A 22,544-nucleotide genomic window follows, 5' to 3' on the forward strand; every position below is an offset into this window, starting at 1 on the left:
ACTCAAGTGGGCTGGAGCTGAGTTTGAACCCTTAGAATTAGGAAAGAACAATGAATTATTTTTTTTGCACCTGAACTTTGTAGGGTAAACATATTTCCTCTTAAAGGTACTCTCACACACACCCCTATTAATTTTGCTTGTATTGGCATCAGTTGGTCTCAAACCTGTCCACATACTGGATTCATCTGGGAAACTTAAAAATATACTGATATCTGGGTCTCACCTCCCCTCAACACATCCCCACAGAGATTCTGATTAATCTCTCCAGGTTGTAACTTAGATATTTGGGGATTCAAAATCTCCCCTGGTGAAAATAATGTGCAGTCAAGGCTGAGAAAAAGGGATTTGCAGGAGAGCTTCAAGGGCACTAACCTCTCACGAGTCGCAAGAGCTTCATGTTAAAATCCAGACTTTGAGTCGGAAAGTCTAGGGGCTAAGGGTCTGCATTTCAGACATCTCTGAGGTGATGTCAGTGCTGGTTTGTGGAGAAGCAGGGGAGGTAAATGTTCTTTCTGACAGCTTCCTTAGAGTCAAGACCTTCTTTCAACTCCCTGGGGACCCTGAAACTCACCCTAATGCTCATCCTGATGGAGACAAGACTGGTTTTCCTGGCACACCTTCTGCGTATCCTCTCATACATATTAAAGTTTCTTGGGCCCACATTCTGAACCTTTTCTTCTCTTGCTTAATAATTTTTGCTTAGACTACGAATGACACCTTTTCTGCCACAAACATTTTTTAAGTTCACAACTTCTTCCTGCAGGAGGGGGACAACTCAATTCCCTACCAACTCAAGTGGGCTGGAGCTGAGTCTGAGCCCTTAGAATTAGGAAAGAACAAACCAGTGAAATGTTTTCACTGAACATCCAATGGCTCACTTGACATTTCCTCTTGAATGTCTCACAGAGTTCTCAGCGTAAGTGTGTTCAAAGCTGAAGTCATGACTGTTTTTTTCCAACCAAATATGACCTTCCCAAAATCTTTTTTAAAATCTAGATAGATAGATAGGTAGATAGATGAGTGAAAGATAGATAGATGGATAGATAGATAGACAGATAGGAAAGAGGGAGACAGATGGCACTACAGAGCAGTTAGGTAGCTAGATATGGCAGAGAAAGGGGGATGCAGGCCAAAAGGCAGGAACTGGGCAGAAAGGAGGGGCACCGGGCCAAATGCAGGAAACCCTGCATCACGTAGAGACCAGGGGTCCCTGGGCAGACAGAGAAAAACAGGAACCTCTGAGCTGATACGCAGTCACACATTTTGGGGTGACAAGCATCCTGGAGGTCGACAAAGAAAGGTGGGTGGGAAAAGGCTGGAATCTCCAGTGTCCGAATGTAACCTTTTGCTCATTATGCCCTCATTTATTCAATAAAATTAGCCTTGCAGATTAGAAGCACCCATCATGCACTGACGTCATGGCACTTCCAATCCAGACTGAATAAGGACAAAAACCCCTCCTCGCCTCACGAAGGTGGAATTGGGATGGAAATCAAGGACTATGACTCCAGACTCCTCCTTCCCCAATGAATATTCCACCCATTCAATTCTATACCCTATGTAACCAACTTGCCAAAGAAACTCAGGGCAGCCGCTCACCTGAGTCTGCCCTCTCCCTCCTTGAGAGTGTACTATCCATCCCTTAATAAATCCTCACTCTACTTTCTTAACCTCCCTATTCCATTTCTGAATTCTTTCTGTGGCAAAACAAGAACCTGGACACTGGCTACATCTACCGGCAACACTACCACCCAGATGATTGCTCATGCAACAATCTGGAAGTCATCTTCCTCCTTCATACCTCTCCACCCTCCCATCCAGTTCATCTCCAAAACACATTTTGACCCTTTTTACTTCTTTCGGTGTCTGCTACCACCAGCCTAGCCCAAGCTCTTATCACGTCTTGTCTGTGCCGCTTGTTCACTTTTACCTCAGCTCTTCTAAAATATACTCCTTCCAAATCCAGTGTTATTCTCTTCAAATGTAACTCAGATTGTGTTCTTACCATGTTTCAAACTGTTGTGTGGTTCTCAGTGCATTTAGAATAAATTTCAAACTCTTACTGAATAATGTGTCCGGTTATCTTAAATGTTTCCCAGAATGATGGTGATGTCACATTATTTTAACGTTGACAAGTGCTTTTCTGAGTGGTAAGGAAGTCACAGGGAGCAGAGGCTGTGAAGAGGGCTGTGCGAATGAAGGGGAGAGCATACCCGCTCTTAGGATGACGACCGGAGGTGGTTCTGCTTTTGAGATTAGATAATGTCTCCGTTCTGCATTTGAACTGGTCAATGAGAAGCATGTGAGTTGTATAAGGATGCCAAAGTCTTTGGGGTAAAAAGGGCTGTATGTGACCCCCATCATTCCTCCAAAGATTCAGATACTGGAAACTCTCAAGGCAGCTTAGAGGTCCCTGTACCAGAGCTCAAGGGCAGAAAGAGAGATAGACTGTCTGAAATTCAGCTACCTTAGTGACGTTCAGGAGCACAGCCAGTGTAAGAACCTATGGGTTCTTCGAGGCTAAGGACTGACCTTTGCTCACTGTCAGAGGGTCTTGGGCTAAAACCCTGGCAGAATGCTTGGACTTCCAGGAGGATTGTTGGCGTTTTTAATTTCGGGGTCATAATCGTGGTACTTAACGGAGACCATTACTGCAGCTCCAGCTGGGACAAGGACAGGAAAGGGCAATTCAGAAGCCACCTGCCAAAGAGCCCTAACATAGGGCTCAACAATGGCAGACTCACACAGTGGGAGGCAAGAGCAGGCTGCGACGGGCCCTGTGTGATGTCGCTTCTCTCCGGTTTGTGGATGAAACTAAACATCTGGTTTTCAAAGAGACCTTGATCTTTTGGTAATGGGGATGGGGAAAAAATGGAGAGCTTCAGGAGGGGGACGTTGACCTGCCTGCTGTTACAGCTGGTGGATGGCAGAGGACTCAGTAGAGAAAGATGAGGAAGAGGAGGAGAGGGTGAGATGACAATAACTGTAGCCCAAGCTCATGGTTTATATCACACCAGATGCATTTTGTCACCCTCATCAAAGATCTTTACAAATCCTTTATCCAGAACCATCTGAATAAAACTGTATCACTAATGCCACTTAACTTACTAAGTCATTCATTTACTCGTCTGCTTAATGAATATGTTTTGAATTTCTACTGGGAACCAGGTACCCAGGACAATTCTAGGTGCTGAGGATACAGCAGTGAACAAAGAATTCTGAAGCCCCTCCGTCATGGAGGTCACATTCTAGTGCTGGGGTTGGCAGAAGCCTGGCTATAAACACGATAAATAAGTCATTTGTCAAGTATCTCAGATGATTAAATGAGTGATGAAAGAAAATGCCAAGGAAAAAAGGAGACAGAGAGTGTACACTGGGATTAATTTTAAGGAGAAGGGTTGGGGAAAGCCTCTCTGAAAAGGTGATGTCTGAGGAAGGACCAGAAAATGGTAAGGCAGCTGGTCGTGTGCATGTTGCAGGAAGATGATTCTAGGTTGCAGGAGCAGCATGTGCAAATGACCCACGGGTGGTCCCCTCAGAGTTCAAGGAGCAGCTGGGAAGACAGCATGCCTGGGGCCGGTGAGAGCAGGAAGGGGAGGGAAAGGGACGCTAGATCTTGTAGATGCTTGAGAGCCATTGTGAATGAAAAATACTGCCAGTCATATCAGCAAACAAAGGATGCTGTGTCCATCAAGTCATCAGCTGCCACCGCCACCCCTGACAGTGAGCAGAGGGAACTCAGGATGCAGACAAGCAGGCAGCCTGGCCTCTGCTTCCACCCCTACTGTGCTCTCTGAGGGACTCAGGATGTGGAAGAACAGGATACTCACCTTAGACAGCTAGGTGCTTCTCAATGGGATGATTTCAGTGAGCCCAGACCTTTGCACCTTCCCACACAGAGAAAAGCACAGAATTCCTTAACTTGACTTGTCAAATTTTCTTTCATTAACAGCACTATTTTGATGTTCTGACCAGTCTTTGTTGCAAAAACCTATGTGTCCTGGCTTCTACGCTGCCTCTTTGGAATAGATTTTTAGAGCGATCTGAGGTGCTGTGTCCCAGGCTTGAGTCCTCACTTAGTCTGCTGAATAAAAGATAACTCTCAGCTTCAAGGCTGTGCATTTTATTTCAGTCCACACCAGTGTAAGAACACTGGCCCTGAGTAATCTAGGAAGATGGTGGGGAGTTTTGAGCAGTGAAATGGTATAATTTATCTTATTTGCTAACAGAATCCTGCTGGCTACTGTGTGGGGAATAAACTGTAGGGAGCAAGGGAGGAAGCAGAAGGCCACCTAGGAGACAAGGACACAAACCAGGCTGAGGAATGGAGCTGGCTTGGTGGCGGCCAGTGGTGCTGTGTGTGTGTTTGTAAGGCAGAGGCCATGGGATGTATCCATGGATCAGAGGGGGACAGAAAGTAAAGAATAAAGAATGCTTCTCAGGTTTTCAGCCAAAGCAACATTCATTAACTGAGATGCAACATGGTTTGGTTAGAGCACATTTATAAAGGAAGAGCAAGTTGAGGCATGTATTAGACATCCGCGTGTGGATATTGAAGATGTAAGACTGAGATTCAGGGAAAAGACGCAAGCTGAGGATACACATTTGAGGGTGAAAGTGGTCCAAGGGTACAGAGGCTGTCTAAAGCCATGAGACTAGATGAACTCGTCAGGAGAGACACGGAAAGTCCTGAGCACCAAGCCTGGAGGCACTTCAATCCTGAGAGACTGTGGAGACGGGCAGGAACCATGGAAGGACAAAAATGAGGCCCATACGGTATCCCAGAAGTCAAGTCAAAGGACGTACACTTCTAGAAAGAAGTAGCCATCACAAGGCTTAAATACAGCGAATAGGTCAGCTAAGATGAAGACGGAAAACTGATGTTGGATTTAGCGATGTCGAGATCAAATTAGTGTCTGAAACGATAGCCAAGCCCAAGAAGTCTAGTACCGAGAACAGGTATAGACTTCTCCTGGATGGAAATAAACTGTGATGGGTTTGTGTTAGAAGGATTCTTTCTGATGCTCTAGAATTTTGCTCCTCGAATCGTGGTCCGTGGATCAGCAGCACAGGCATCACATGGGAGCTTGTTAGAAGGGCAGGATCTCAGTCTCCGGCCCAGATCTGCTGAGTCAGTGTCTGCACTAGAACAAGGTCTCTGGCCAGTTGGCATGCTTGGCAGAGTTTGAGACACACGTTTGCAAAACACCTGGACCAGGGTGGCTAACACCGTGATGGCGTGTGGACCCTCCTGAAGCCACACATCTCCTGCAAGTGTTAAGGATGAGGGCACGGGCAGCCAAGGCTGGATTAGAGCCCTGAGCAATGGAGATTCACGACATACTTGGGAGTGAATGCTCTTAGGTTTTTAGCAAAGAAGGCAAAACACCCCTTTTCTGGTTTCTGTTATATTCCTGTCTCTCCAGACCTTAGCATCCACTTGTCCGCCTCAGCTCAAGAGTTCACTATAGTTTCTCTGTTTTTTGTGGACACTGGCTTGCTGTTAACCCCTCTCCATCAGGAACAGAAGCTATAAGTGCTCGACTGACTCTGGGTGTCCACTACCTGCCGGCACCTGAGGTGCCACTGTCACCTGGTCCCTCCCTCCTGTAATCCTCTAATCCTGCCATAATCCTCTACCCTAGGACACCTGTGCCCTAACAGGATGCTGATCTAATTTGTTCCATGGATTGTGAGTCACACACAATGTCCTTGTAAGAGAAATACATTTGAGAAACACTGAGCATTTTTGCCCACTCTTAAAGAATCAGCACATACACTGAAAGGCTCTGAGAAGATCTAACTTAGAAAGAATTTATCAAGCACAGAATTCTCCCCCAACCCCATGCAATGCCTAGTGTCAATCAGGGCCTGTAAATACTGTGGGACTAAATGTTCTGTGGACACAGACTGGGAAATAATGAAGTAACAACATGTTTATCGTTGGGACATTCCTGCCTTACCCTGATTTATTACTTACTGTTTCTATGACCCAGTAAAGCAAGGAAGAGCAACGAAATTACTCAAACTGAAAATTGAGTATCTGGGTTTCCAGTCAAGATGGCAGAACAGGAGGACCACGAGCTCATCCCTCCTGGTGACAACAAAACCAGAACCGACTGCTGAACAACCATTGGAAAAAGGCTGGGACCTAGCCAAGAAAGCTCTTCTTCAACTGGAAACATAAAGAGGGAACCACAACAGGGCAGTAGGAGTGTTCATGATATAATTGGGCCCCATGCCCTCTGGGTGGGCGACCCTCAACCTGAAGGATAATTGAGTCGCAGAGGCCCTCCCACAGGAGTGAGAGCTCTAAGCCCCATGTCAGGCTCCCCAGCCCAGGGTGCTGGCATTAGGAGGAGGAGGAGACCACAGGTTATCTGGGTTTGAAGGCCATCAGTGCTTAGCTCCCAGAGCCCCATGGGACTGAGTGAAACAGAGACTTCATTCTCTTGGGACACGTGTGCAGAATCTCGCATGTGCCAGGTCCAAGGGCAGAGGCAGTGATTTCCTAGAACCTGGGCCAGACCTGCCTGCTTGTTTTGAAAGGTCTCCTGGAGACATGGGGGACGGCTGCAGCTCACTCAGGGAACATAAAAGTTGGTGATGGACATTCAGGAATGTTCATCTACATGAGCTTTCCTGGAGGCTGACACCTTGATTGGATCATTAACACCAAGACCTAGCCCCACCCAACAGCCTGTAGGGAAGCCTCAGGCCAAACAACATGCTAGGCGGGAACACAGCCCCACCCACCAGGAGACTTCCTGAGCCACAAAGGCCTTTAGACAGGACCCTACCCACCAGAGGTACATGACCAAGCTTCACCCAGCAGAGGGCAGGAACCAGCAACTCCTGCCAGGAAACCTGCATAAGCCTCTAGTCCAGCCTCCTCCACCAGGGGCAGATACTAGAAGTAAGGAAACAACAATCCCAAAGCCTGTAGAAGGAATCCACAAACACAGGCCAGACTCTACACTGGGACCAGCTGGACCCTGGCCCTTGGGTGACAAGAGGAGTGTACTGTTGGGACGCATAGGATGGCTCCCACAGAGGGCCACCTCTCCAAGGTCGACAGACATAACTTACCTACCTAAAAATACAAATGGAAAGATAGACAATATGAGGTGGCAAAAGAATATCTCCCAGGCCAAGGCCTAAGATAAAATCACAGAAGAAGAAATAAGTGATGAAGAGACAGGCAATTTTTCTGAGAAAGACATTAGACTAATGATGGTGAAGATGTTCAGAGAACTCAAGAGGAGTGTAGGTGCACAAAGTGAAGTTTTTAGCAAACAGTTAGAAACTATAAAGAATACCCAAAACAGAGTTGAAGAATAAAAATCACTGAAATGAATAACACACTAGAAGGAACCAAGAATAGACTAAATGAGGCAGAAGAATGGATCAATTGGCTAGAAGACAGATTAGTGGAAATCACTACTGCAGAACAGAGAAAAGAATGAAAAGGAAGGAGGATAGATTAAGAGAACTCTGGGACAACAAGAAGCACGCTAATATTTGCATTATTGGGGTCCCAGAAAGAGAAGAGAGAGAGAGAAAGGACCTGACAGAATTTTTGGAGAGATAATCACTGAAAACTTCCCCAATTTGGGAAATGAAACAGTCACCCAAGTCCGGGAAGTGCAGAGAGTTCCACACAGGATCAGTCCAAAGAGGAACACACCGAGGCACATAGTAATCAAGTTACAAAAATTAAGGAGGAGAAAATATTCAAATTTGCAAAAGAAAAGCAACAAATAACATACAAAGGGACTCCCATAAGGCTATCAGCTGATTTTTCAGCAGAAACCTACAGGCCAGAAGGGAGTGGCATGATTTAAATTTAACATTTAAAGTGATGAGAGGGAAAAACCAAGAATGCTCTATCCAACAAGTCTCTTGTTCAGATTTGATGGAGAAACCAAAAGCTTCATAGATAAACAAAAGCTAAAAGAATTCAGCACCACCAAACCAGCTTTTACAACAAATGTTAAAGGAACTTCTCTAGTCATCAAACCATAAGAAAAGAGAACAAAAAGAAGAAAGATAGAGAAAAAAAAAAAAGACCTACAAAAGATTGCTTTGGCAGTTTGGGATCTTTTGTGGTTCCTTATAAATTTTGGAACTGCTTGTTCTAGTTCTGTGAGGAATGTCATGGATATTTTGACAGGGGTTGCATGGGACCCATGGATTGCTTTGGGTAGTGTGGCCGTTTTGATAATGTTGATTCTTCCAATCCAAGAGCACAAGATATCTTTCCATTTCTTTATATCATCTCCAATTTCCTTAATCAATATCTTACAGTTTTCAAAGTATAGGTAACCTCCTCAGTTAAGTTTATTTCTAGGTATATTTTTTTTAATGCAATGGAAATGTTAATGCCAGTTATAAAATTCTGGTTTTGGAAGTGAAAAGAAAAAAAAAAAGAAGTGAACGAAGGGCCACAATGGCAAATACACTTCTTTCTTATGGGTGAGTTTCATTCCATTACACATACATGCTGCATCTGCTTTATCTGTGCATCTATTGGTGTGCACTTAGGATGCTTCCATATCTTGGTGATTATAAATAATGTTACGGTTAATAGTAAGGTGTATGTATCTTTCTAAATTAATTTTTGTCTTGTGGTTGGCTTTATTCCTTTGATAACTATGTAAGTTTAAAAAGCTAAAGCTCTAAATATTCTTAAAAACAATGAACAGTACATATATGTAAATTTAAAAATATGTTCAGTATATTGTGTATATGTATTACATGCAATATGGTGTATACGTGCAGCCAGACTGTAATAATTCTACCTAATAATACTGAAAAATGAAAAAAAAAGAAAACTGAGTATCTGTACTTTACAATTTATCACATTAACTGTTTCACAGTTTCAATGAAGACTCATTCTTTTATTAGAGCTCTTAACACCTAAAGAGTTTCTCTGAATCTGCTACTTTTGGGTGAGTATAATCTAAATGTGCTGCAAAATCAAGGAAGAGATGTTAAACTGGAACTGGCTTAAAGTATTTTTTAAAAAACTTAAGCAAAGATTTAGTTTGGGAAACAGTGCTATGTGTAGATAAGCTCTTTTTTGCTGTAGTAATGACTTAATTTTTAGTAAAGTTTCAAGAATATTGTGTGAAAATTAAAAATTCTTAATGTGAATATTTACATTAACTAGAATGACTATAGATGTCAACGGAGTGAGGAATAAAGAACATTTGTTTTGCAAAACTATGTTTATTACATTCAGGATAGAAGCCAAAAGCCTTCCATTCTTACATATTAATAAATACAGAACTTAAGGATTATAAGAAACATTAAAACCTGTGATAAGACCAATTTTTCTTTTTTCTTTCTCTTTTTCCATCTTAGCTTTTGGTCAGAATTTCTCTTTCTTTCAATTTTATTTATTTTATTTTATTTTTTATTTTGGAAAGAACATGCAACATATCTATCCTGTTAATAAAATTTCAAGTGCACAATGCATCTGCGTTGACTACTGGTACAGAGTTGTACAGCGGATCTCTATGCCTTTTAATTAGTAACTCTCCTTTATCCCTCCTTTCAGCCTCTGGCAACCACCGTCCCACAATTTGATTTTATGAATTTGACTATTTCAGATCCTCACATCAGTAGAACCACGCGGTGTCTGTCTGTGATTGGCTATCTCACTGTAATGCCCTCAAGATTCTTTCATGTTGCTGTGAGTTTTACCTTTTTTTTTTTTAGGATTGAATCATATTCCATTGCATGTGTATGTCACATTTTCTTCATCCATTGATTCATTGATGGGCACTTGAGTGATTTCCATATCTTGGCTATTGTGAATAATGCTACAATTAACACACAAGGGCTAACATCTCTTTGAGATTCTGATTCCAATTCTTTAGGATAAATGCCCAGAAATGGGATTGCTGGATCATACAGTAGTTCTGTTTTTAATTTTTTGAGGAACTTCTCTATTATTTCTTATGGTGGCTGCACCAATCCATCCAATTCCCACAAAATGTGTGTGTGTAATTTGTATTGAAGGTTGGTGTTTCACACAGGACAGTAGATACCGGGGTACACACATTTTAGGCGTGGGAATCAGCAAGTCTTTTCCTTCGCCAGGTCCCTAGTGTGGGCTGTTGTGCTTGTCTCTTTGGGAGCTGTTCTGGGCTTGAAGTTCGTGGCAGTGGTGTTTATTACAGTGCACCACTGCCACTTCTGTGAACCTAACCTTGGAAGTCTGGACTTCCAGGTGCGCCTGCCCCATCTCCAGACGTGATGCCATCTTCTCTTCACTCAGATTCATGCCTCTTCCCCAGGGACAATATTCAAATTTGTAAGAGAAAACAACAAATAACATACAAGGGGACTCCCATAAGGCTATCAGCTGAGCCTCTCTTTTACCTCTGCCCCCTCCCGCAGCACAGTTTCCAACGGTGTCCATCAGTGCCCTTTGTGGTTTGGGTGTCCTCACCCTGCAGATTTTAGAGCTTTTGTGACTTAAGGGAGCTGGATCTCAGTGAGTCTGCCCCTCTCTCAACTGCAGTGAGACGCCAAAGGAGATCTTAGGTGCCTACACTCTGCCCACTCCCAGCCACTGTCACCCTGCGCTTTCTCAGCCCCTCCCTCCCCGCATCTCCCCTGTGGCACTGGGTGGATTCCCAGAGCAAGAGCCTCCAAAAGATTAGAACTCCCCGGGCTGCAGCCCTCAGGGACCTCACACATTCTTACTGAGCCCATAGGCACAGCCTTCAGAAATTCGTTATAAAATCTTGCTTCCCTCCCCTGCCTGGACCCGCATTGGTGTTTGATGATGTCTCTCTCGGGTAAGTAAATACTTAAGACCGTCTCTCCCTGCTGGCTTCTGTCCCTCCTTAGCATTTGTGCTACTTGATTTATTCTGTGACCTTGTCTTTCTAATAGGGTCCAAAAAGTCATGAATTTGAGGTTTTCTGAGCTTTCTTTTGTTGCATGGCTGAAAGCAATGCTCCTTCCAGCTCTCTGTGTCTCTGAATTGAAGCAGAACTTTAGGTCCTTTTAAACATCAGGTCTGCAATTTAAGTCATATGAAGGATAACACACTAACTCTAACATTTACCTATATTATCTGATCCTAGAAGACAAAATATTTATTTGGTTAAAGACATTCTCATTTCCCCCCTTCATTTTTATGCCAAATATTAAATTATAAAAAGATACGTACTTAATTACTGAAAAATAGAGTTTACTTAGTATAATCAGAAATGTTGCTGGTTGGTGATCAAAATAGCAGGCAGTTACATTTTCCAAATATATTTTATCACTACTTAGCGAACTCTGAATGCGCGATCCTCAAGTGAGTCAATAAACGCAAACATTTGAGTTCTTTTTTTTCCCTCTAAGTCCTGTGGAATGTGTTGAGTTAACAGAAAAACGTGTTGCTGTGACTGACTGTTCAAGAATTATGTTTTTAATTAGGACCAAGCAAACTGCTAAGGACTTGTAAGTCCAGCTTGGATGCTCATCAGATGTAATCAAAACTTCCCAATGACTCTGGGTCTCATTACAGCATTAGACCAAAATTCTCCCGAGAAAATACAATATTTTTTGCAAGGTTGCAAATATTATTTTTTTGTTTCATTTCCTCAGCAGGTCAGTCCAGAAATAGTAGATAATGCAATCATAATCTAGTTTATAAAGTTTTAAAACTCCACTGCCCAGCCTCAGTCTCCTTGGCTCCCCCTGAATGGTTAGGGCCAGCCTCCGGTAGATGTAACACACACACACACACACAGTTTGAGGCACGTGCCCAGCTTACGTCCAGTTAACTCCAGGGAGGGCTAGTGATCCCAAAGCCTTATGATCCATCCTTAGACCAATGAGATTCATTCTGATGTTAGTTCTAGTCTTCCTTTGAGACCTAAATCTTGGGTTATGCTTTCTTTGCCCCAAGTAGGGCAGAGCGCATCGGGGGCCCCTCTCGGCTCCTGTGGCCCTAAGGGCAGGTCTCTGGAGGATGTAGAGACCACCTGAGCTTGTGATTGTTTCTTTAGGTGGAAGGAGGGGTGGGCATAAAACCAGATAGCCTTCTGCGCTTGGAGCATGTCTCCCTGGGTCGCATCTGTAAGTTGGGCTTGGTTTCTTCAGGTGCAAGAAGTGGTCACGGCTGCCCCTCAGCATGAAAGGACCTCCCCAGTGCAGGGACTAAGCTCTGGATGTCTTGCTGGCCTGATTCTAGACTCCCTGCATGGTGACGCTCCCCCTCCCCAAGTTAATCAGGACCTTGAATTGCTGCCAAGCTTTTAAGCAAATTACTTCCTAGCAAATTGCCGCTGAGCAAATTGCTCAACCTCTCTGTGGCTCGGTTCTCTCTGTAGAATGGGGCTATGAGGTCCTGCCTCACAGGGTTGTTATGGGAACTGGAGGCAGAGCACTGAGAGTGGGGGCCAGCATGTGGCGAGCTCACAAAGACAGCGCTGTGACAGCTGAGGTTGCCATCACCAAGGTTACCACCTGTGTTTCTCATCCCAAAGGCCCCCAACAAGTTCCTCCGGTCCCTGAAATTCAACACAAACTCCTGGTGGAGGCTGTGAGGGCTTATGCATCTGTCTCACCTCTTGTCCCATCACATGTCTCTCCTGTTCTCTACAGCAGCGCACCTCCAGTCCAACCAGCCCGTCAGTAAGTGGCTGTCCACCAGCCCCGCTCCAGCCCCTGACAGTGCCCTCCTTGGTGACCTGGAACCTCAGGTCACCCATCCGCCAACTGCTCCCGGAGGCTGATCACTGGGTGCTGGGTGGAGGGAACTTGGGCTGGGGTCTGTGGCTCCCCCTGCTTTCTGGTCCAATCAGTGATGCCTGGATAAGGCCCTTCCCACGTCTGCAGCAGTCGAGCCAGCCTCTAGCCATTCCGATGCTTCCAGAACCAGTGTCAAGGTGCCTAGTCAAGGGCCCCTTCCCAGAGCATCTGGCAGCACCTCCCACAGGGGTCTGGCTTCACTCCAGACGGCCCTTCCCACCTGTCTCCCCTCTCAGGGCGGCATGCAGCCACCTCTCTGCAGGGTTTCAGCATCCTGCTTCTCCATTCTCCAAGCTCCGCAGAACTTATTCCTTCGGTTACACGCTCTTTGGTTTGTGTTTTCCAGAAGAGGTCTTTGCGACCACCGCTCCCTTGGCCCTGGCTGGGTTTTCTCTTCCCTCCCACCTCTCCCACCTCTGCCCTGGACTGGCTACTGAGGTCTTGGCTTAGAGTCTTCCCAGGCCTCCCCATCCAAAAGGCTCTCATCCCTTCGTACCTAGTTTGTCACCCACTAGTTTCACTCCTCGCATCTCCTGCACTTTCTAATCCCTCTTTGCATTCAGCTTAAGTTTTCTAAGGGCAGCGATAGTATTTCTTCTTCATCTTTGACATATCTTTAACTTCACCATCCACCCAGTGCCTGGAACACAGCAGATGGTGATGAGATGTGTCTCTATGGAATGGATACCTTTCTACCACCTTGTGACTTGGAGCAATGAAACTCCATCCTAGGACCTGCTTTTCCCGGCCTGTGCCCATTGTTCCTCCTGGTAAACAAGAGACCAAAGTGGGCTGGTGCGTGGGTGGTAAAAGAATTTACCAAAGACCACGAGGAGTTAAGAACGAAGGGACAGTTTAATAGATGCCCTGCTGCAGGCAACAGCGGGCCACACAGCAGGGAGGCGCCTGTGTGAGCACTGGGGCTGAGCATGCAGGGTCTTCTACTGGGGGAAGGGGGCTGTGCACACAAGGGGCAGGGGCTGCTCCCCTGAATGGTCAGTCCACGCACAGGGCCCTGACTGGTTGTGAGGTCTGTCAGGGGCTTCTCTGAGTAATGGGATTTAAGATTCTGATGCAGGCAGGATGTGAGGCCTGTCTGCCTAGGGGATTATGAGCCAGGCTATCTTCTGGGGTGGTGGGTTTTGTTAGGGCAAAAGCATATCAAGAAAAGATTTTTTTATCTTGCAAAAATGCAGGTATGCAAAGGGTCCTGTGGTGGGGAGTGGGGGTTAAGGTGTCTGTAGGCTCCAGGTACACAGAGAGCCCGGGATCGGGGTTCCAGGACTTCAGAGAGCCCTGGCTGGCTCCACAAGCTGCATTAGGTGTGACTGTTCCCCACTCTGGGTAACTGAAGTACAAAGTTATTTGCTGGTCCTTTGTGCTTCTTTTGCTCTTTAAAATCGTGATAGGAAATCCTTTGATCTCCAGATTTTAAAGTCACCTCACGTCCACGTTTCCTTGCTCTTGCGTATGGGAAATGTGTCTTTCTGGAGGTCTGAGAATAGGCCCAAAATAGGCTTTTAAAATATTGTTCCAGTCTGGGAGTGGAAGAGAACACTCATTACAGTTTTGTCTTCCAGCTTTTCTTCTTTTAGAGTCAGAATATAATCAGACACATCTGCAGCTCACAGACGCTTAGAATAATTTGATGTCTTCAGGCAAAACTGTAGCCAAATGCAGCTGCCATCATGGGCACACCTGTAAATCTTGTTTTACATACATTGTTCCTTATTTAAAATCCTTTGTTACCGAGGTGGAGAAAGACCTCGGAAGAGAATGTCTGTAGTGGCACCATATGGTGTCAGTTGCTTACTCAGTTAGTCATTGCATAATTCTTCATGCTTGCTTCCTTTCCAGGGACAAACCGTCACACATTCATGTAAAACCCAACACGCTGGGCATTGTGAGGTGGCTGTGCTCTGAAGGAACATTCTGGTCAAGTGTTCTTGTCCTCAGTGGGACCTTCCAGTCTTGTGGTTCTTACATGGTTGCCGGCAGTTAGGTTCTTGTCCCATCACAGAAAGAACTGAGACGAGTCAGGGAGGTCAGGAAAGTAGAGAGGGTTTGTTAAGGGATGGATAGTGTATTCTCACAGGGAGAGCGGGCCGACTCAGGTGAGCAGCTGCCCTGAGCTGCTTTGGCAAGTTGGTTACACAGGGTGTGAAAATAAATGGGTGGAATATTCATTGGGGAGGGAGGGGTTTGGGGTCACATCCCCTGATTTCCACGCCAGCTCCACCTTCCAGAGGGGAGGAGGGATTTTTGTCCTTATTTAGTCTGGCTCGGAAGTGTCATGGCATCGGTGCATGATGGGTACTTCTAATCTGCAAGGCTCATTTTATTGAAATGAGGGCATAATGAGCAAAAGGTTACATTTGGACACTGGAGAGTCCTGCCTTTTTTCACCTTTTTTTGTCAGCCTCCAGCCACTTGTCACCCCAAAATGTGTGACCGCTTATCAGCCCAGAGGTCCTGGTTTTCCTTCTGTGTCCAGGGACCCCTGTTGTTTGCATGATGTATGGTTTCCTGCATTTGGCCTGTTCCCCTCCTTTTTGTCCACTTCCTGCCATTTGGCCTGCATCCCCCTTTCTCTGCTCGTACCTGGCTATCTGCCTGCTCTAACAACATCACTGGCACTACTGAGGAATAAAAAGCCGAGGAGTGCACATTATCCCAAGTTGGGTAAAGGACCTGTACCTGGCTCCTGGCTCATACAGTCGTGTGTAGACTCACTGGAGAAGTGTGAGCACCTCCATCACTGTGAGTCTTAGGCATGACTGTCACACCTGTGGCCTGGCTTAGAGGGAGCCATAAGCACTTACCATAATTAGCCATACAGATCAGAAGTTGTTACCAAACCAAACTTGGGTCCACTCACCCACACGTCGTAAAGCCAGTCTTCTGTCACCAGGTCATGGTGAAGCAGAGTACAGCGTTTATTGCAGGTGCCAAGCAAAGAGAATGGGCAGCTCATGCTCAAAGGACCCCAACTTCCCGATAGCTTTCAGGGAAAGGTTCTTAAAGGCAGTGTGAGGGAGGGAGCTGCAGGGTGCGTGATCAGCTCTTGGTTCTCATGATCAGTGCTCAGTTCTCGGATGGCTGGCATCATGGTGGCGTGTCGAGCATCCCCAGTCTTCTGGTTTCTGCCTGTCTGGGGTCTGCGTGCTTGCAGATGGTAGTTTTCACCTGGTGGGGGATCTGCTTTCTGTAAGAGCAAGTTAGGAGTGTGCGTCAGGCCTTTATCTGTACCTTACAGGAAACTGGGAGTTCAGTGACTCTGCTGTGTGAAGGTCTGTAGTTCAGATTGTTACCAGTTTCCGGGTCCAGCAGGTATTCCTTGTTTCTAAATCCTCACATTTCCTGATGGTTCGCTCTTGAGTCAGCCTTTTGAGACTCAGGGGAGGCCTGCGAGACTAAAGGAAAAGCCTTGTACTTCCGAGGAGAGGGACACAGGGGCTCATGTATGGCCTCGTTTTGCGTTTGTGATTCTCAGATCTCATATTTCTTGCACGTGAAAAGTTCAGGGCAGTTCCCTTTGCATCATACTCCATTTATTGAGACATCTCTGGCAATGCCAGATTTTAAAGTGGTGCATTTTCATACTTTGCAAGCATCCTTGTTTTTAGCTTCTGAGAATCATGGCCAGTCTCTGTTTTTAAAAAAAAAAAAAAAGAAAGAAATAATACTGTATTTGCTATCAGGCTACTACCAAGTTTAGTGATCTGGGAGAGGCAGTTGTGAATCTATTTTTGGGTTAAAAGTGGAGGCAAGATGTATTACCTCAGCCTGGGAGACAACTTAATTGTACACTTTATTTTTATTTGGAGCTATTAGGTTTTAATCAAGGTCATTTTGCTAAATGTTTTGAACCCAAATAAGATTTTAATTTGTGAAACAACTGAATTACAGAAAAAAAGAGAATCAGATGAACAGGGGTTCAAACAAATGAATTGAGAATAGCTCATTTCTGTTTAGTGAATGGAGGGAAAGGCAGGGTGACACCCGAAGGGCTCTTGCACCTCGGCGGGGGCGGGGGTGGGGACTGGATGGAGCAGCTGCATCTCGGGGCGAGGGGGGTCCTGCCGCAGCCTGGGAGGAGGCTCTGGCCAAGGGTCCTGCAGCGGGCAGGGCAGAAGGGCCTCATACGCCCCTCCCCCGACAGCCACGGCCCCACTGCTCCTGGAAGGCGGGCCGGGCCTCTCCTGTGATGGTTGCTCTGCTGAGGGCCCAGTCTCTCTTTCTTCCTGAGAAGGGCTGTTGACACTGTTTCTGGGCCAGCCCAGCCTCTGATCCAGAGCTTTTGAACTTGTATTCGGGAAACGTCAGAATTTCCAGGGGAGCCCTTGTCAATTCCAGGTGCCAGGCCCACGGCTGACATCAGAAGCAGACTCCTAGACAGGGAGGTGTTTAGAAAGACCACAAGGAGTTGATCCGGTGCTCAGCATCAGGACCCTGGGAGTGTGGGCTGTAGCGCTGCAGTGCGTGGCCCCTCCTCAGGGGCAGCGGGGGGTACAGCCTGGGGTACAGCCTGGGTCCTGCTCCTCCCCACTCTTGCACCAACCCCAGTGGCACTAAACACCAGACTTTTAGCTGCTTGAGAACAACATGCAGGTTTCAGACTCCCGAGACTGCCATTTATGCTAACAGCATAAAACCAGAAAATCATAGCACCCCTCGGCTCCGTGAGAGCCGGCATCACAGTTTTCCTGCAGGAAAGGAAGATGTCTTCCTCTTCAACACCCGTCTGGAAGTTGCCTTTGAAATCTTTCCCCAGAGGTGTGAGGGCTTGAATACTGTCAGTGCGATTGATTTGTGTGCCCAGCTCGGTTGTGGTTCCTCTGGGCTCAGAACCCTCCAGCCAGGTGGGAGCTCGAGGCCTGGGTCGGCCCGGGTGCTGCTTGTGCGCCCCAGCGCCTGCCTTCACTGACCGCACCACGTCCTCACCCCTGCCCTGCACAGACAGGCATGGCCCGTCCCTCTGCAGGGGTTGGGCCTCCCGTATGTGTACCAGGTTTGTGCCCTCACTTCCTGAAGGTCTTTGCTTAAATGGTTCCTTCTGTGAGACTTCCCCTGACCCCAGCGCCCTCCCTCTCAATTCTACTTTAAGACACTAGACATTCTTCTGGTGCAGCCAGTCCCCACTCTCTTCCAGGAGCCTCTGGGCCACCTGCACCTGCTGGTCACCTCAGCCCGGGCTCCACATGTGCACCTCCTACCGGCACACGACCTGCTGAGATGGGTCTGCACCCAGACACCGAGCAAGGAGGCAGCCTGGGTCCCGGTGAATCCGATCCTTCAAGCAGTGCCTTGTTTTCACGTGCCATGTTGACCCAGGCAGCAGTCCCACAAATCAGAGCATTACTTAAGCAAACTACTGTACAATCCAGGACAGTCTCACTGTGGCTTTGGTTTGTATTTCCCTCATGATTAGTGATTTTTGTTTTGTTTTGTTTTGGGGGGGAGGTAACTAGGTTTATTTCTTTATTTCTATTTTTAGAGGAGGTGCTGGGGATTGAACCTGAGACACTATGTGTGCTAAGCATGCACTCTGCCCCTTGACCTCTGCCCTCCCCGCCATGAGTACCGATGTCGAGCTGCTTCTCGTGTGTCTGTGGGCCAGCTGTGTGTTTTCTTTGGAAAAATGTCTCTTCAGATCCTCGGCCAATTTTTTGATCAGGTAGTTTATTTATTTATTTTTTTGACATTGAGTTGTACGAGTTCTTTGTATACTTTGGATATTAACCCCTTATCAGAGGTCACTTGTAAGTATCTCCTCTCATTCAGTAGGTGGCCTGTTCGTTTTGTTGACAGTTTCTTTCACTGTGCAAAAGCTTTTTAATTTTTTAGTTTGCTGTGGTCCCATTTGTTTTTGCTTCTGTTTTCCCTTGCCTGAGGAAACAACCAAAAAGAAGGGCTAAGACCAGTGTGAGAGAACATACTGCCTGTGTTTTCTTCTAGGAGTTTTATAGTTTCTGGTCTTCAGTCCACTGTCGGTTCATCTTCTATATGGTGTGTGGGAGTTGGATTCTTTCCCCACAGCACTTATTGAAGAGGCTGTCTTCTCCCCGTTGTGTCATTCTGCCTCCTTTGCTGTAGACTAACGGCCTGTGAGAGTGTAGGGTGGGGGCGCAGTGGGGGCGGAGGAGAGGCGAGGGGCCCAGAGGGAGCACGCCCAGCCCTGTGACACCAGATGCCCATGTGTGTGCGCCCCCTCCCCCGAGCTCATCTGTTTCCCTCTGCCATAGACAGCGGGGTGGGGGCTGATGAGATAATCACGCCAGGTGCCCGGGATGCTCTCTGACACGTGTTAAATGAGATCTGTGGTAAGTGAGCTCCCGTCCCCTGTTCTGAGATGGATGGGCATCCATCTGTCTCAGAAGCAGAGGCAAGGCAAGTCGTCAGCAGAGGAAGGCATAAAGGTAATCCCTGTGCATATGCAGATTCTTAAGTGAGATTCAGTCTCTGAACAAAGTGAGCCTAGACTCTAATGTGATCCACTTGCGCTTGGATGACGTGAGATTAGCTTCAGAAAAGAAAAAAACAAAAAAACTGCTGTGTGTTCTGTCCTGTATGGAAGAATGTGTTTGCACTGGGCTGTTTCCTTCTCCTTCTGCTGGTCTTGCGCCTGAACCCGTTTCTCAGCCCCTTGGATGAGTGTGTTGGCCTTCCGGGGTGCTGCCCGCTGTTCGTCTGAGGCAGGCTCCAGCTCAGCCATAAATGCGGGGGTCTCTGCCCCAGTAGGGTCCTCCCACCTCTGAATGCCCCACCTCCACCTGCTCCTAAGCGGGCACGAACCACTTCATCCTCCTGCTGCTGCTCTTCCGATAAAACACCACCTCAGGGTGGATCTTAGGAGGGTCTGAGAATTTTGCTGGCAGGAAAGTCATTGCTAGCCAAACAGACCAAGATTTCCTCTGAAAAAGCAAACACAGGAATGTAGATGGTGCTGAGTCGGAACTTTAACATCCAGACTTCTGGGGTCGGTTATGTTCACACTTGTGTATTTCATTTCCAAATCGATAATAATGTATCATCTTTGTATATTTTCTTCCTGTTTAATATACTATTTTGTTAACTAATTATTCAGTTAACAAATTATAAGTTAATCATTTATGATTACAATGAAACTATAGTCCACTAGTAATAAAATACCACAACTAGTTATTGTATTACGTATTACAACATCCGTACTAGTTACGCATGATTAGCTGGCTTACAATATGATGTTTAATATATTTAAAAAAATAAAGTAGAATGTTTAAAAATACAATGTGTGTATAAAAATTTTACAATATAATGTCTCATTCTTCTAAATTTGATCATTTCTTAATTCATATGACAAAGAAATTTGTCTCCTCTGCAGGGTGAAAGGTAAATGATTCAAATGCTGTTACATTTCTGTTTTTTTTAAGTTTTATTTTATTGAGTTACAGTCAGTTTACAATGCTGTGTCAACCTCCAGTGTAAGAGCACAGTCCCTCGGTTATGCGTGAACATATGTACCATCACTGTCACGTTTGTTTTCACCGTGAGCTACAAAACCTCGTGTATATTTCCCCGTGTATGTTTCTGTTTTCAGTTGTTCATGAGCTCTAGCGTGTCAGTGCTGCATGGCATGCAGGTGTGACCAGGTGGGTCTGGGTGCAGGACACAATCCACAAATTCGATACATGTCAGTAGTGCCTTTTTTTTTTTAACCTGTCTTTTGAATTCTTTGGGCTTGCATTCCATGCTGAGAAATCTAGAGACAAGCTACAGTGGTTGATTCTTCTGACTTCAATCATTTTAGGTCACGATTAGGCTGTGGTCTCCTTTCTAAGCAGATTGTGGTCTGCCATCTGTAGGCTGGAGGCCCCGGGAGAGCCAGTGCTGTAGTTCCAGTCCAGACTGAGAGCCAGGAGCGCCGAGGAATGAGGGCAGGAGGGACGGACGTCCCAGCGCACGCAGAGAGCACGTTTGCCTCCTCCCGCTTTTCATCCACTTCACTCACTCAGTGAACTGGATGGTGTCCACCTGCACTGGGGAGGGCTGTCTTCTCTGCTCAGTCTAAGGATTCAAGTGCTGATCTCTTCTGGTCACACCCTCAGAAACACACTCAGAACAGATGTTTTACCAGCTACCTGGCGTCCCCTGACCCTGTAAAATTGGCATGTAAAACTAACTGTCACAGTGTCCTACTGATTTTATTGTTTATTGGGGTCATATCCTCCAAAAATACAGATGCCAGCATCTATCCAAAGTACAAACCATGGTGAGTTGGCCATTATCTTTTTATAACGAATTAAGAAGAATGCTGTTCTCTTGAATACTTTCTGTCATTTTGCCTTACTTCCTTTGCTGACCAGAGTGGAGGACACGAAAAAGGTCATGCCTGGTAGGAGTGGTTTATTCCCTTGTCCTGCCCTCATCAAACTCCTGACATGGACCAGTCTTGCTGTCTGTCTTCCGGGTCAGGGAATTATCTTGATCACAACACTTCAGAGCATTCTGAGGGAAGGTTTCCCACTTCCTTGCTTCATGTGGAGACCAGATCACGAGGAAGGGCTCAGCCCTGAGGAGCCTCAGGGTGTGGAACCTGGAGGAAAGAAAAAATGGCTTTCTGTGGTCCAGTTGCGGGCTGTAAAGCCTGGTTAATCCCAGAAGATCCAAGCATGTGACATGTTCCTCTGGTAACTCCCCAGTAAATCGCCCCAGTGCCCATGAAGTGTCCATGACGGCAGACCACTTCCCTTTCAATTCTTCAGGAAGACAAGAAATCCAGTATTGACTAACAAAATGAATGGGCAAAATGGTTTAACAGGTTAGTCAGTACTCTAAAAATACCTAATGTACAGCCTTCAAAACAATCTAGGTAAGACGGACAACACGCAGAAAAGATAAAAGTGTAAAATGTGGACCAGAAAAGGAAACAAATAGCAGTGGAAAAGACTGTACAAGTTGTCGAAGAACTTCCTCCAAACAAGATGTCAGGGCAAATCTCTTCTTTGTCAGACTTTTCTCAGAACCAGTATTCCACAGACTATAAAACCTCTAACTGACCGGGCAGCATAAGGAAGCGGAAACGCACCCTCATGTTGAAGCGTTGTCTTGTGGTGCCTCTGGGCCCTAATCCAGTGGCCAGTATGGGCGAGAGTGTGCAGATCAGGTAAGTCTAATGAGCTGGACAAACTTCAAGGCCTTTTTTAAAAACATTTTTTTAGGGGAAGAGGTAACTAGGTTTATTTATTGACTTACTTTTTTAAGTGGAGTTACTGGGAATTGAACCCAGGACTTTGTGCATGCTGGGCAGGAGCTCTGCCTCTGAGCTCTCTCCTCCCTCTAGATGAGCCTCAATGCAAACGGCAGTGCTTGCAAAGAAAACTCCAATTTATTTTGAAAGGATTTTCTGTGGATCCCAAGGAGTTTTTTTTTATCATAGTATAATTGATGAAAACAGTATTACTTTCCAGTGTACAACACAGTGATGCAGTATTTTTATAGAATATACTCTATTTAAAGTCATTATTAAATATTGGCCTTTCCCCCTGTGTCGTACCATATAGTCTTGTGTCTAACTTTATCACACCTAGTAGTTTGTACCTCTTAATCCCCTACGCCTGTCTTGCCACTCCCCCTTCCCTCTACCCACTGGTGATGACTAGTTTGTTCTGTCTGTGCGTCTGCTTCTGTTTTGTTATATGTATTTGTTTATTTTTAGATTTTAAAGTGGAAACATACTGTAGCTATCTTTCTCTGTCTGACTTACTTCACAAAGCATAATTCCTCTAAGGCCATCTATGTTG

The 22,544-nt window shown here is 45.9% G+C and overlaps 1 protein-coding gene across 4 annotated transcripts in view; it reads right to left on the minus strand.

The window, feature by feature from the left end:
- The window catches only part of LOC140689811 (gamma-aminobutyric acid receptor subunit gamma-3-like), a 149,563-nt gene that overhangs the window by 61,571 nt on the left and 65,448 nt on the right, over positions 1-22,544 (minus strand). Inside the window, exon 4 of one of the 4 annotated variants that reach the window (XM_072951172.1) lies at positions 15,675-15,967. The exons of 1 other annotated variant lie outside the window; for it this stretch is intronic. In XM_072951172.1, coding sequence (XP_072807273.1) covers positions 15,767-15,967 — 201 coding nt within the window. In that variant the 3' untranslated portion in view covers positions 15,675-15,766. Of the gene's footprint in view, positions 1-15,674; positions 15,968-17,067; positions 17,154-20,170; positions 21,338-22,544 lie in introns of those variants that run through there. 2 more of the 4 variants (XM_072951174.1, XM_072951175.1) reach the window with 2 other exon arrangements.

Source organism: Vicugna pacos, chromosome 27 (genome assembly GCF_048564905.1).
Source record: "Vicugna pacos chromosome 27, VicPac4, whole genome shotgun sequence".
Taxonomy (NCBI): Eukaryota; Metazoa; Chordata; class Mammalia; order Artiodactyla; family Camelidae; genus Vicugna; species Vicugna pacos.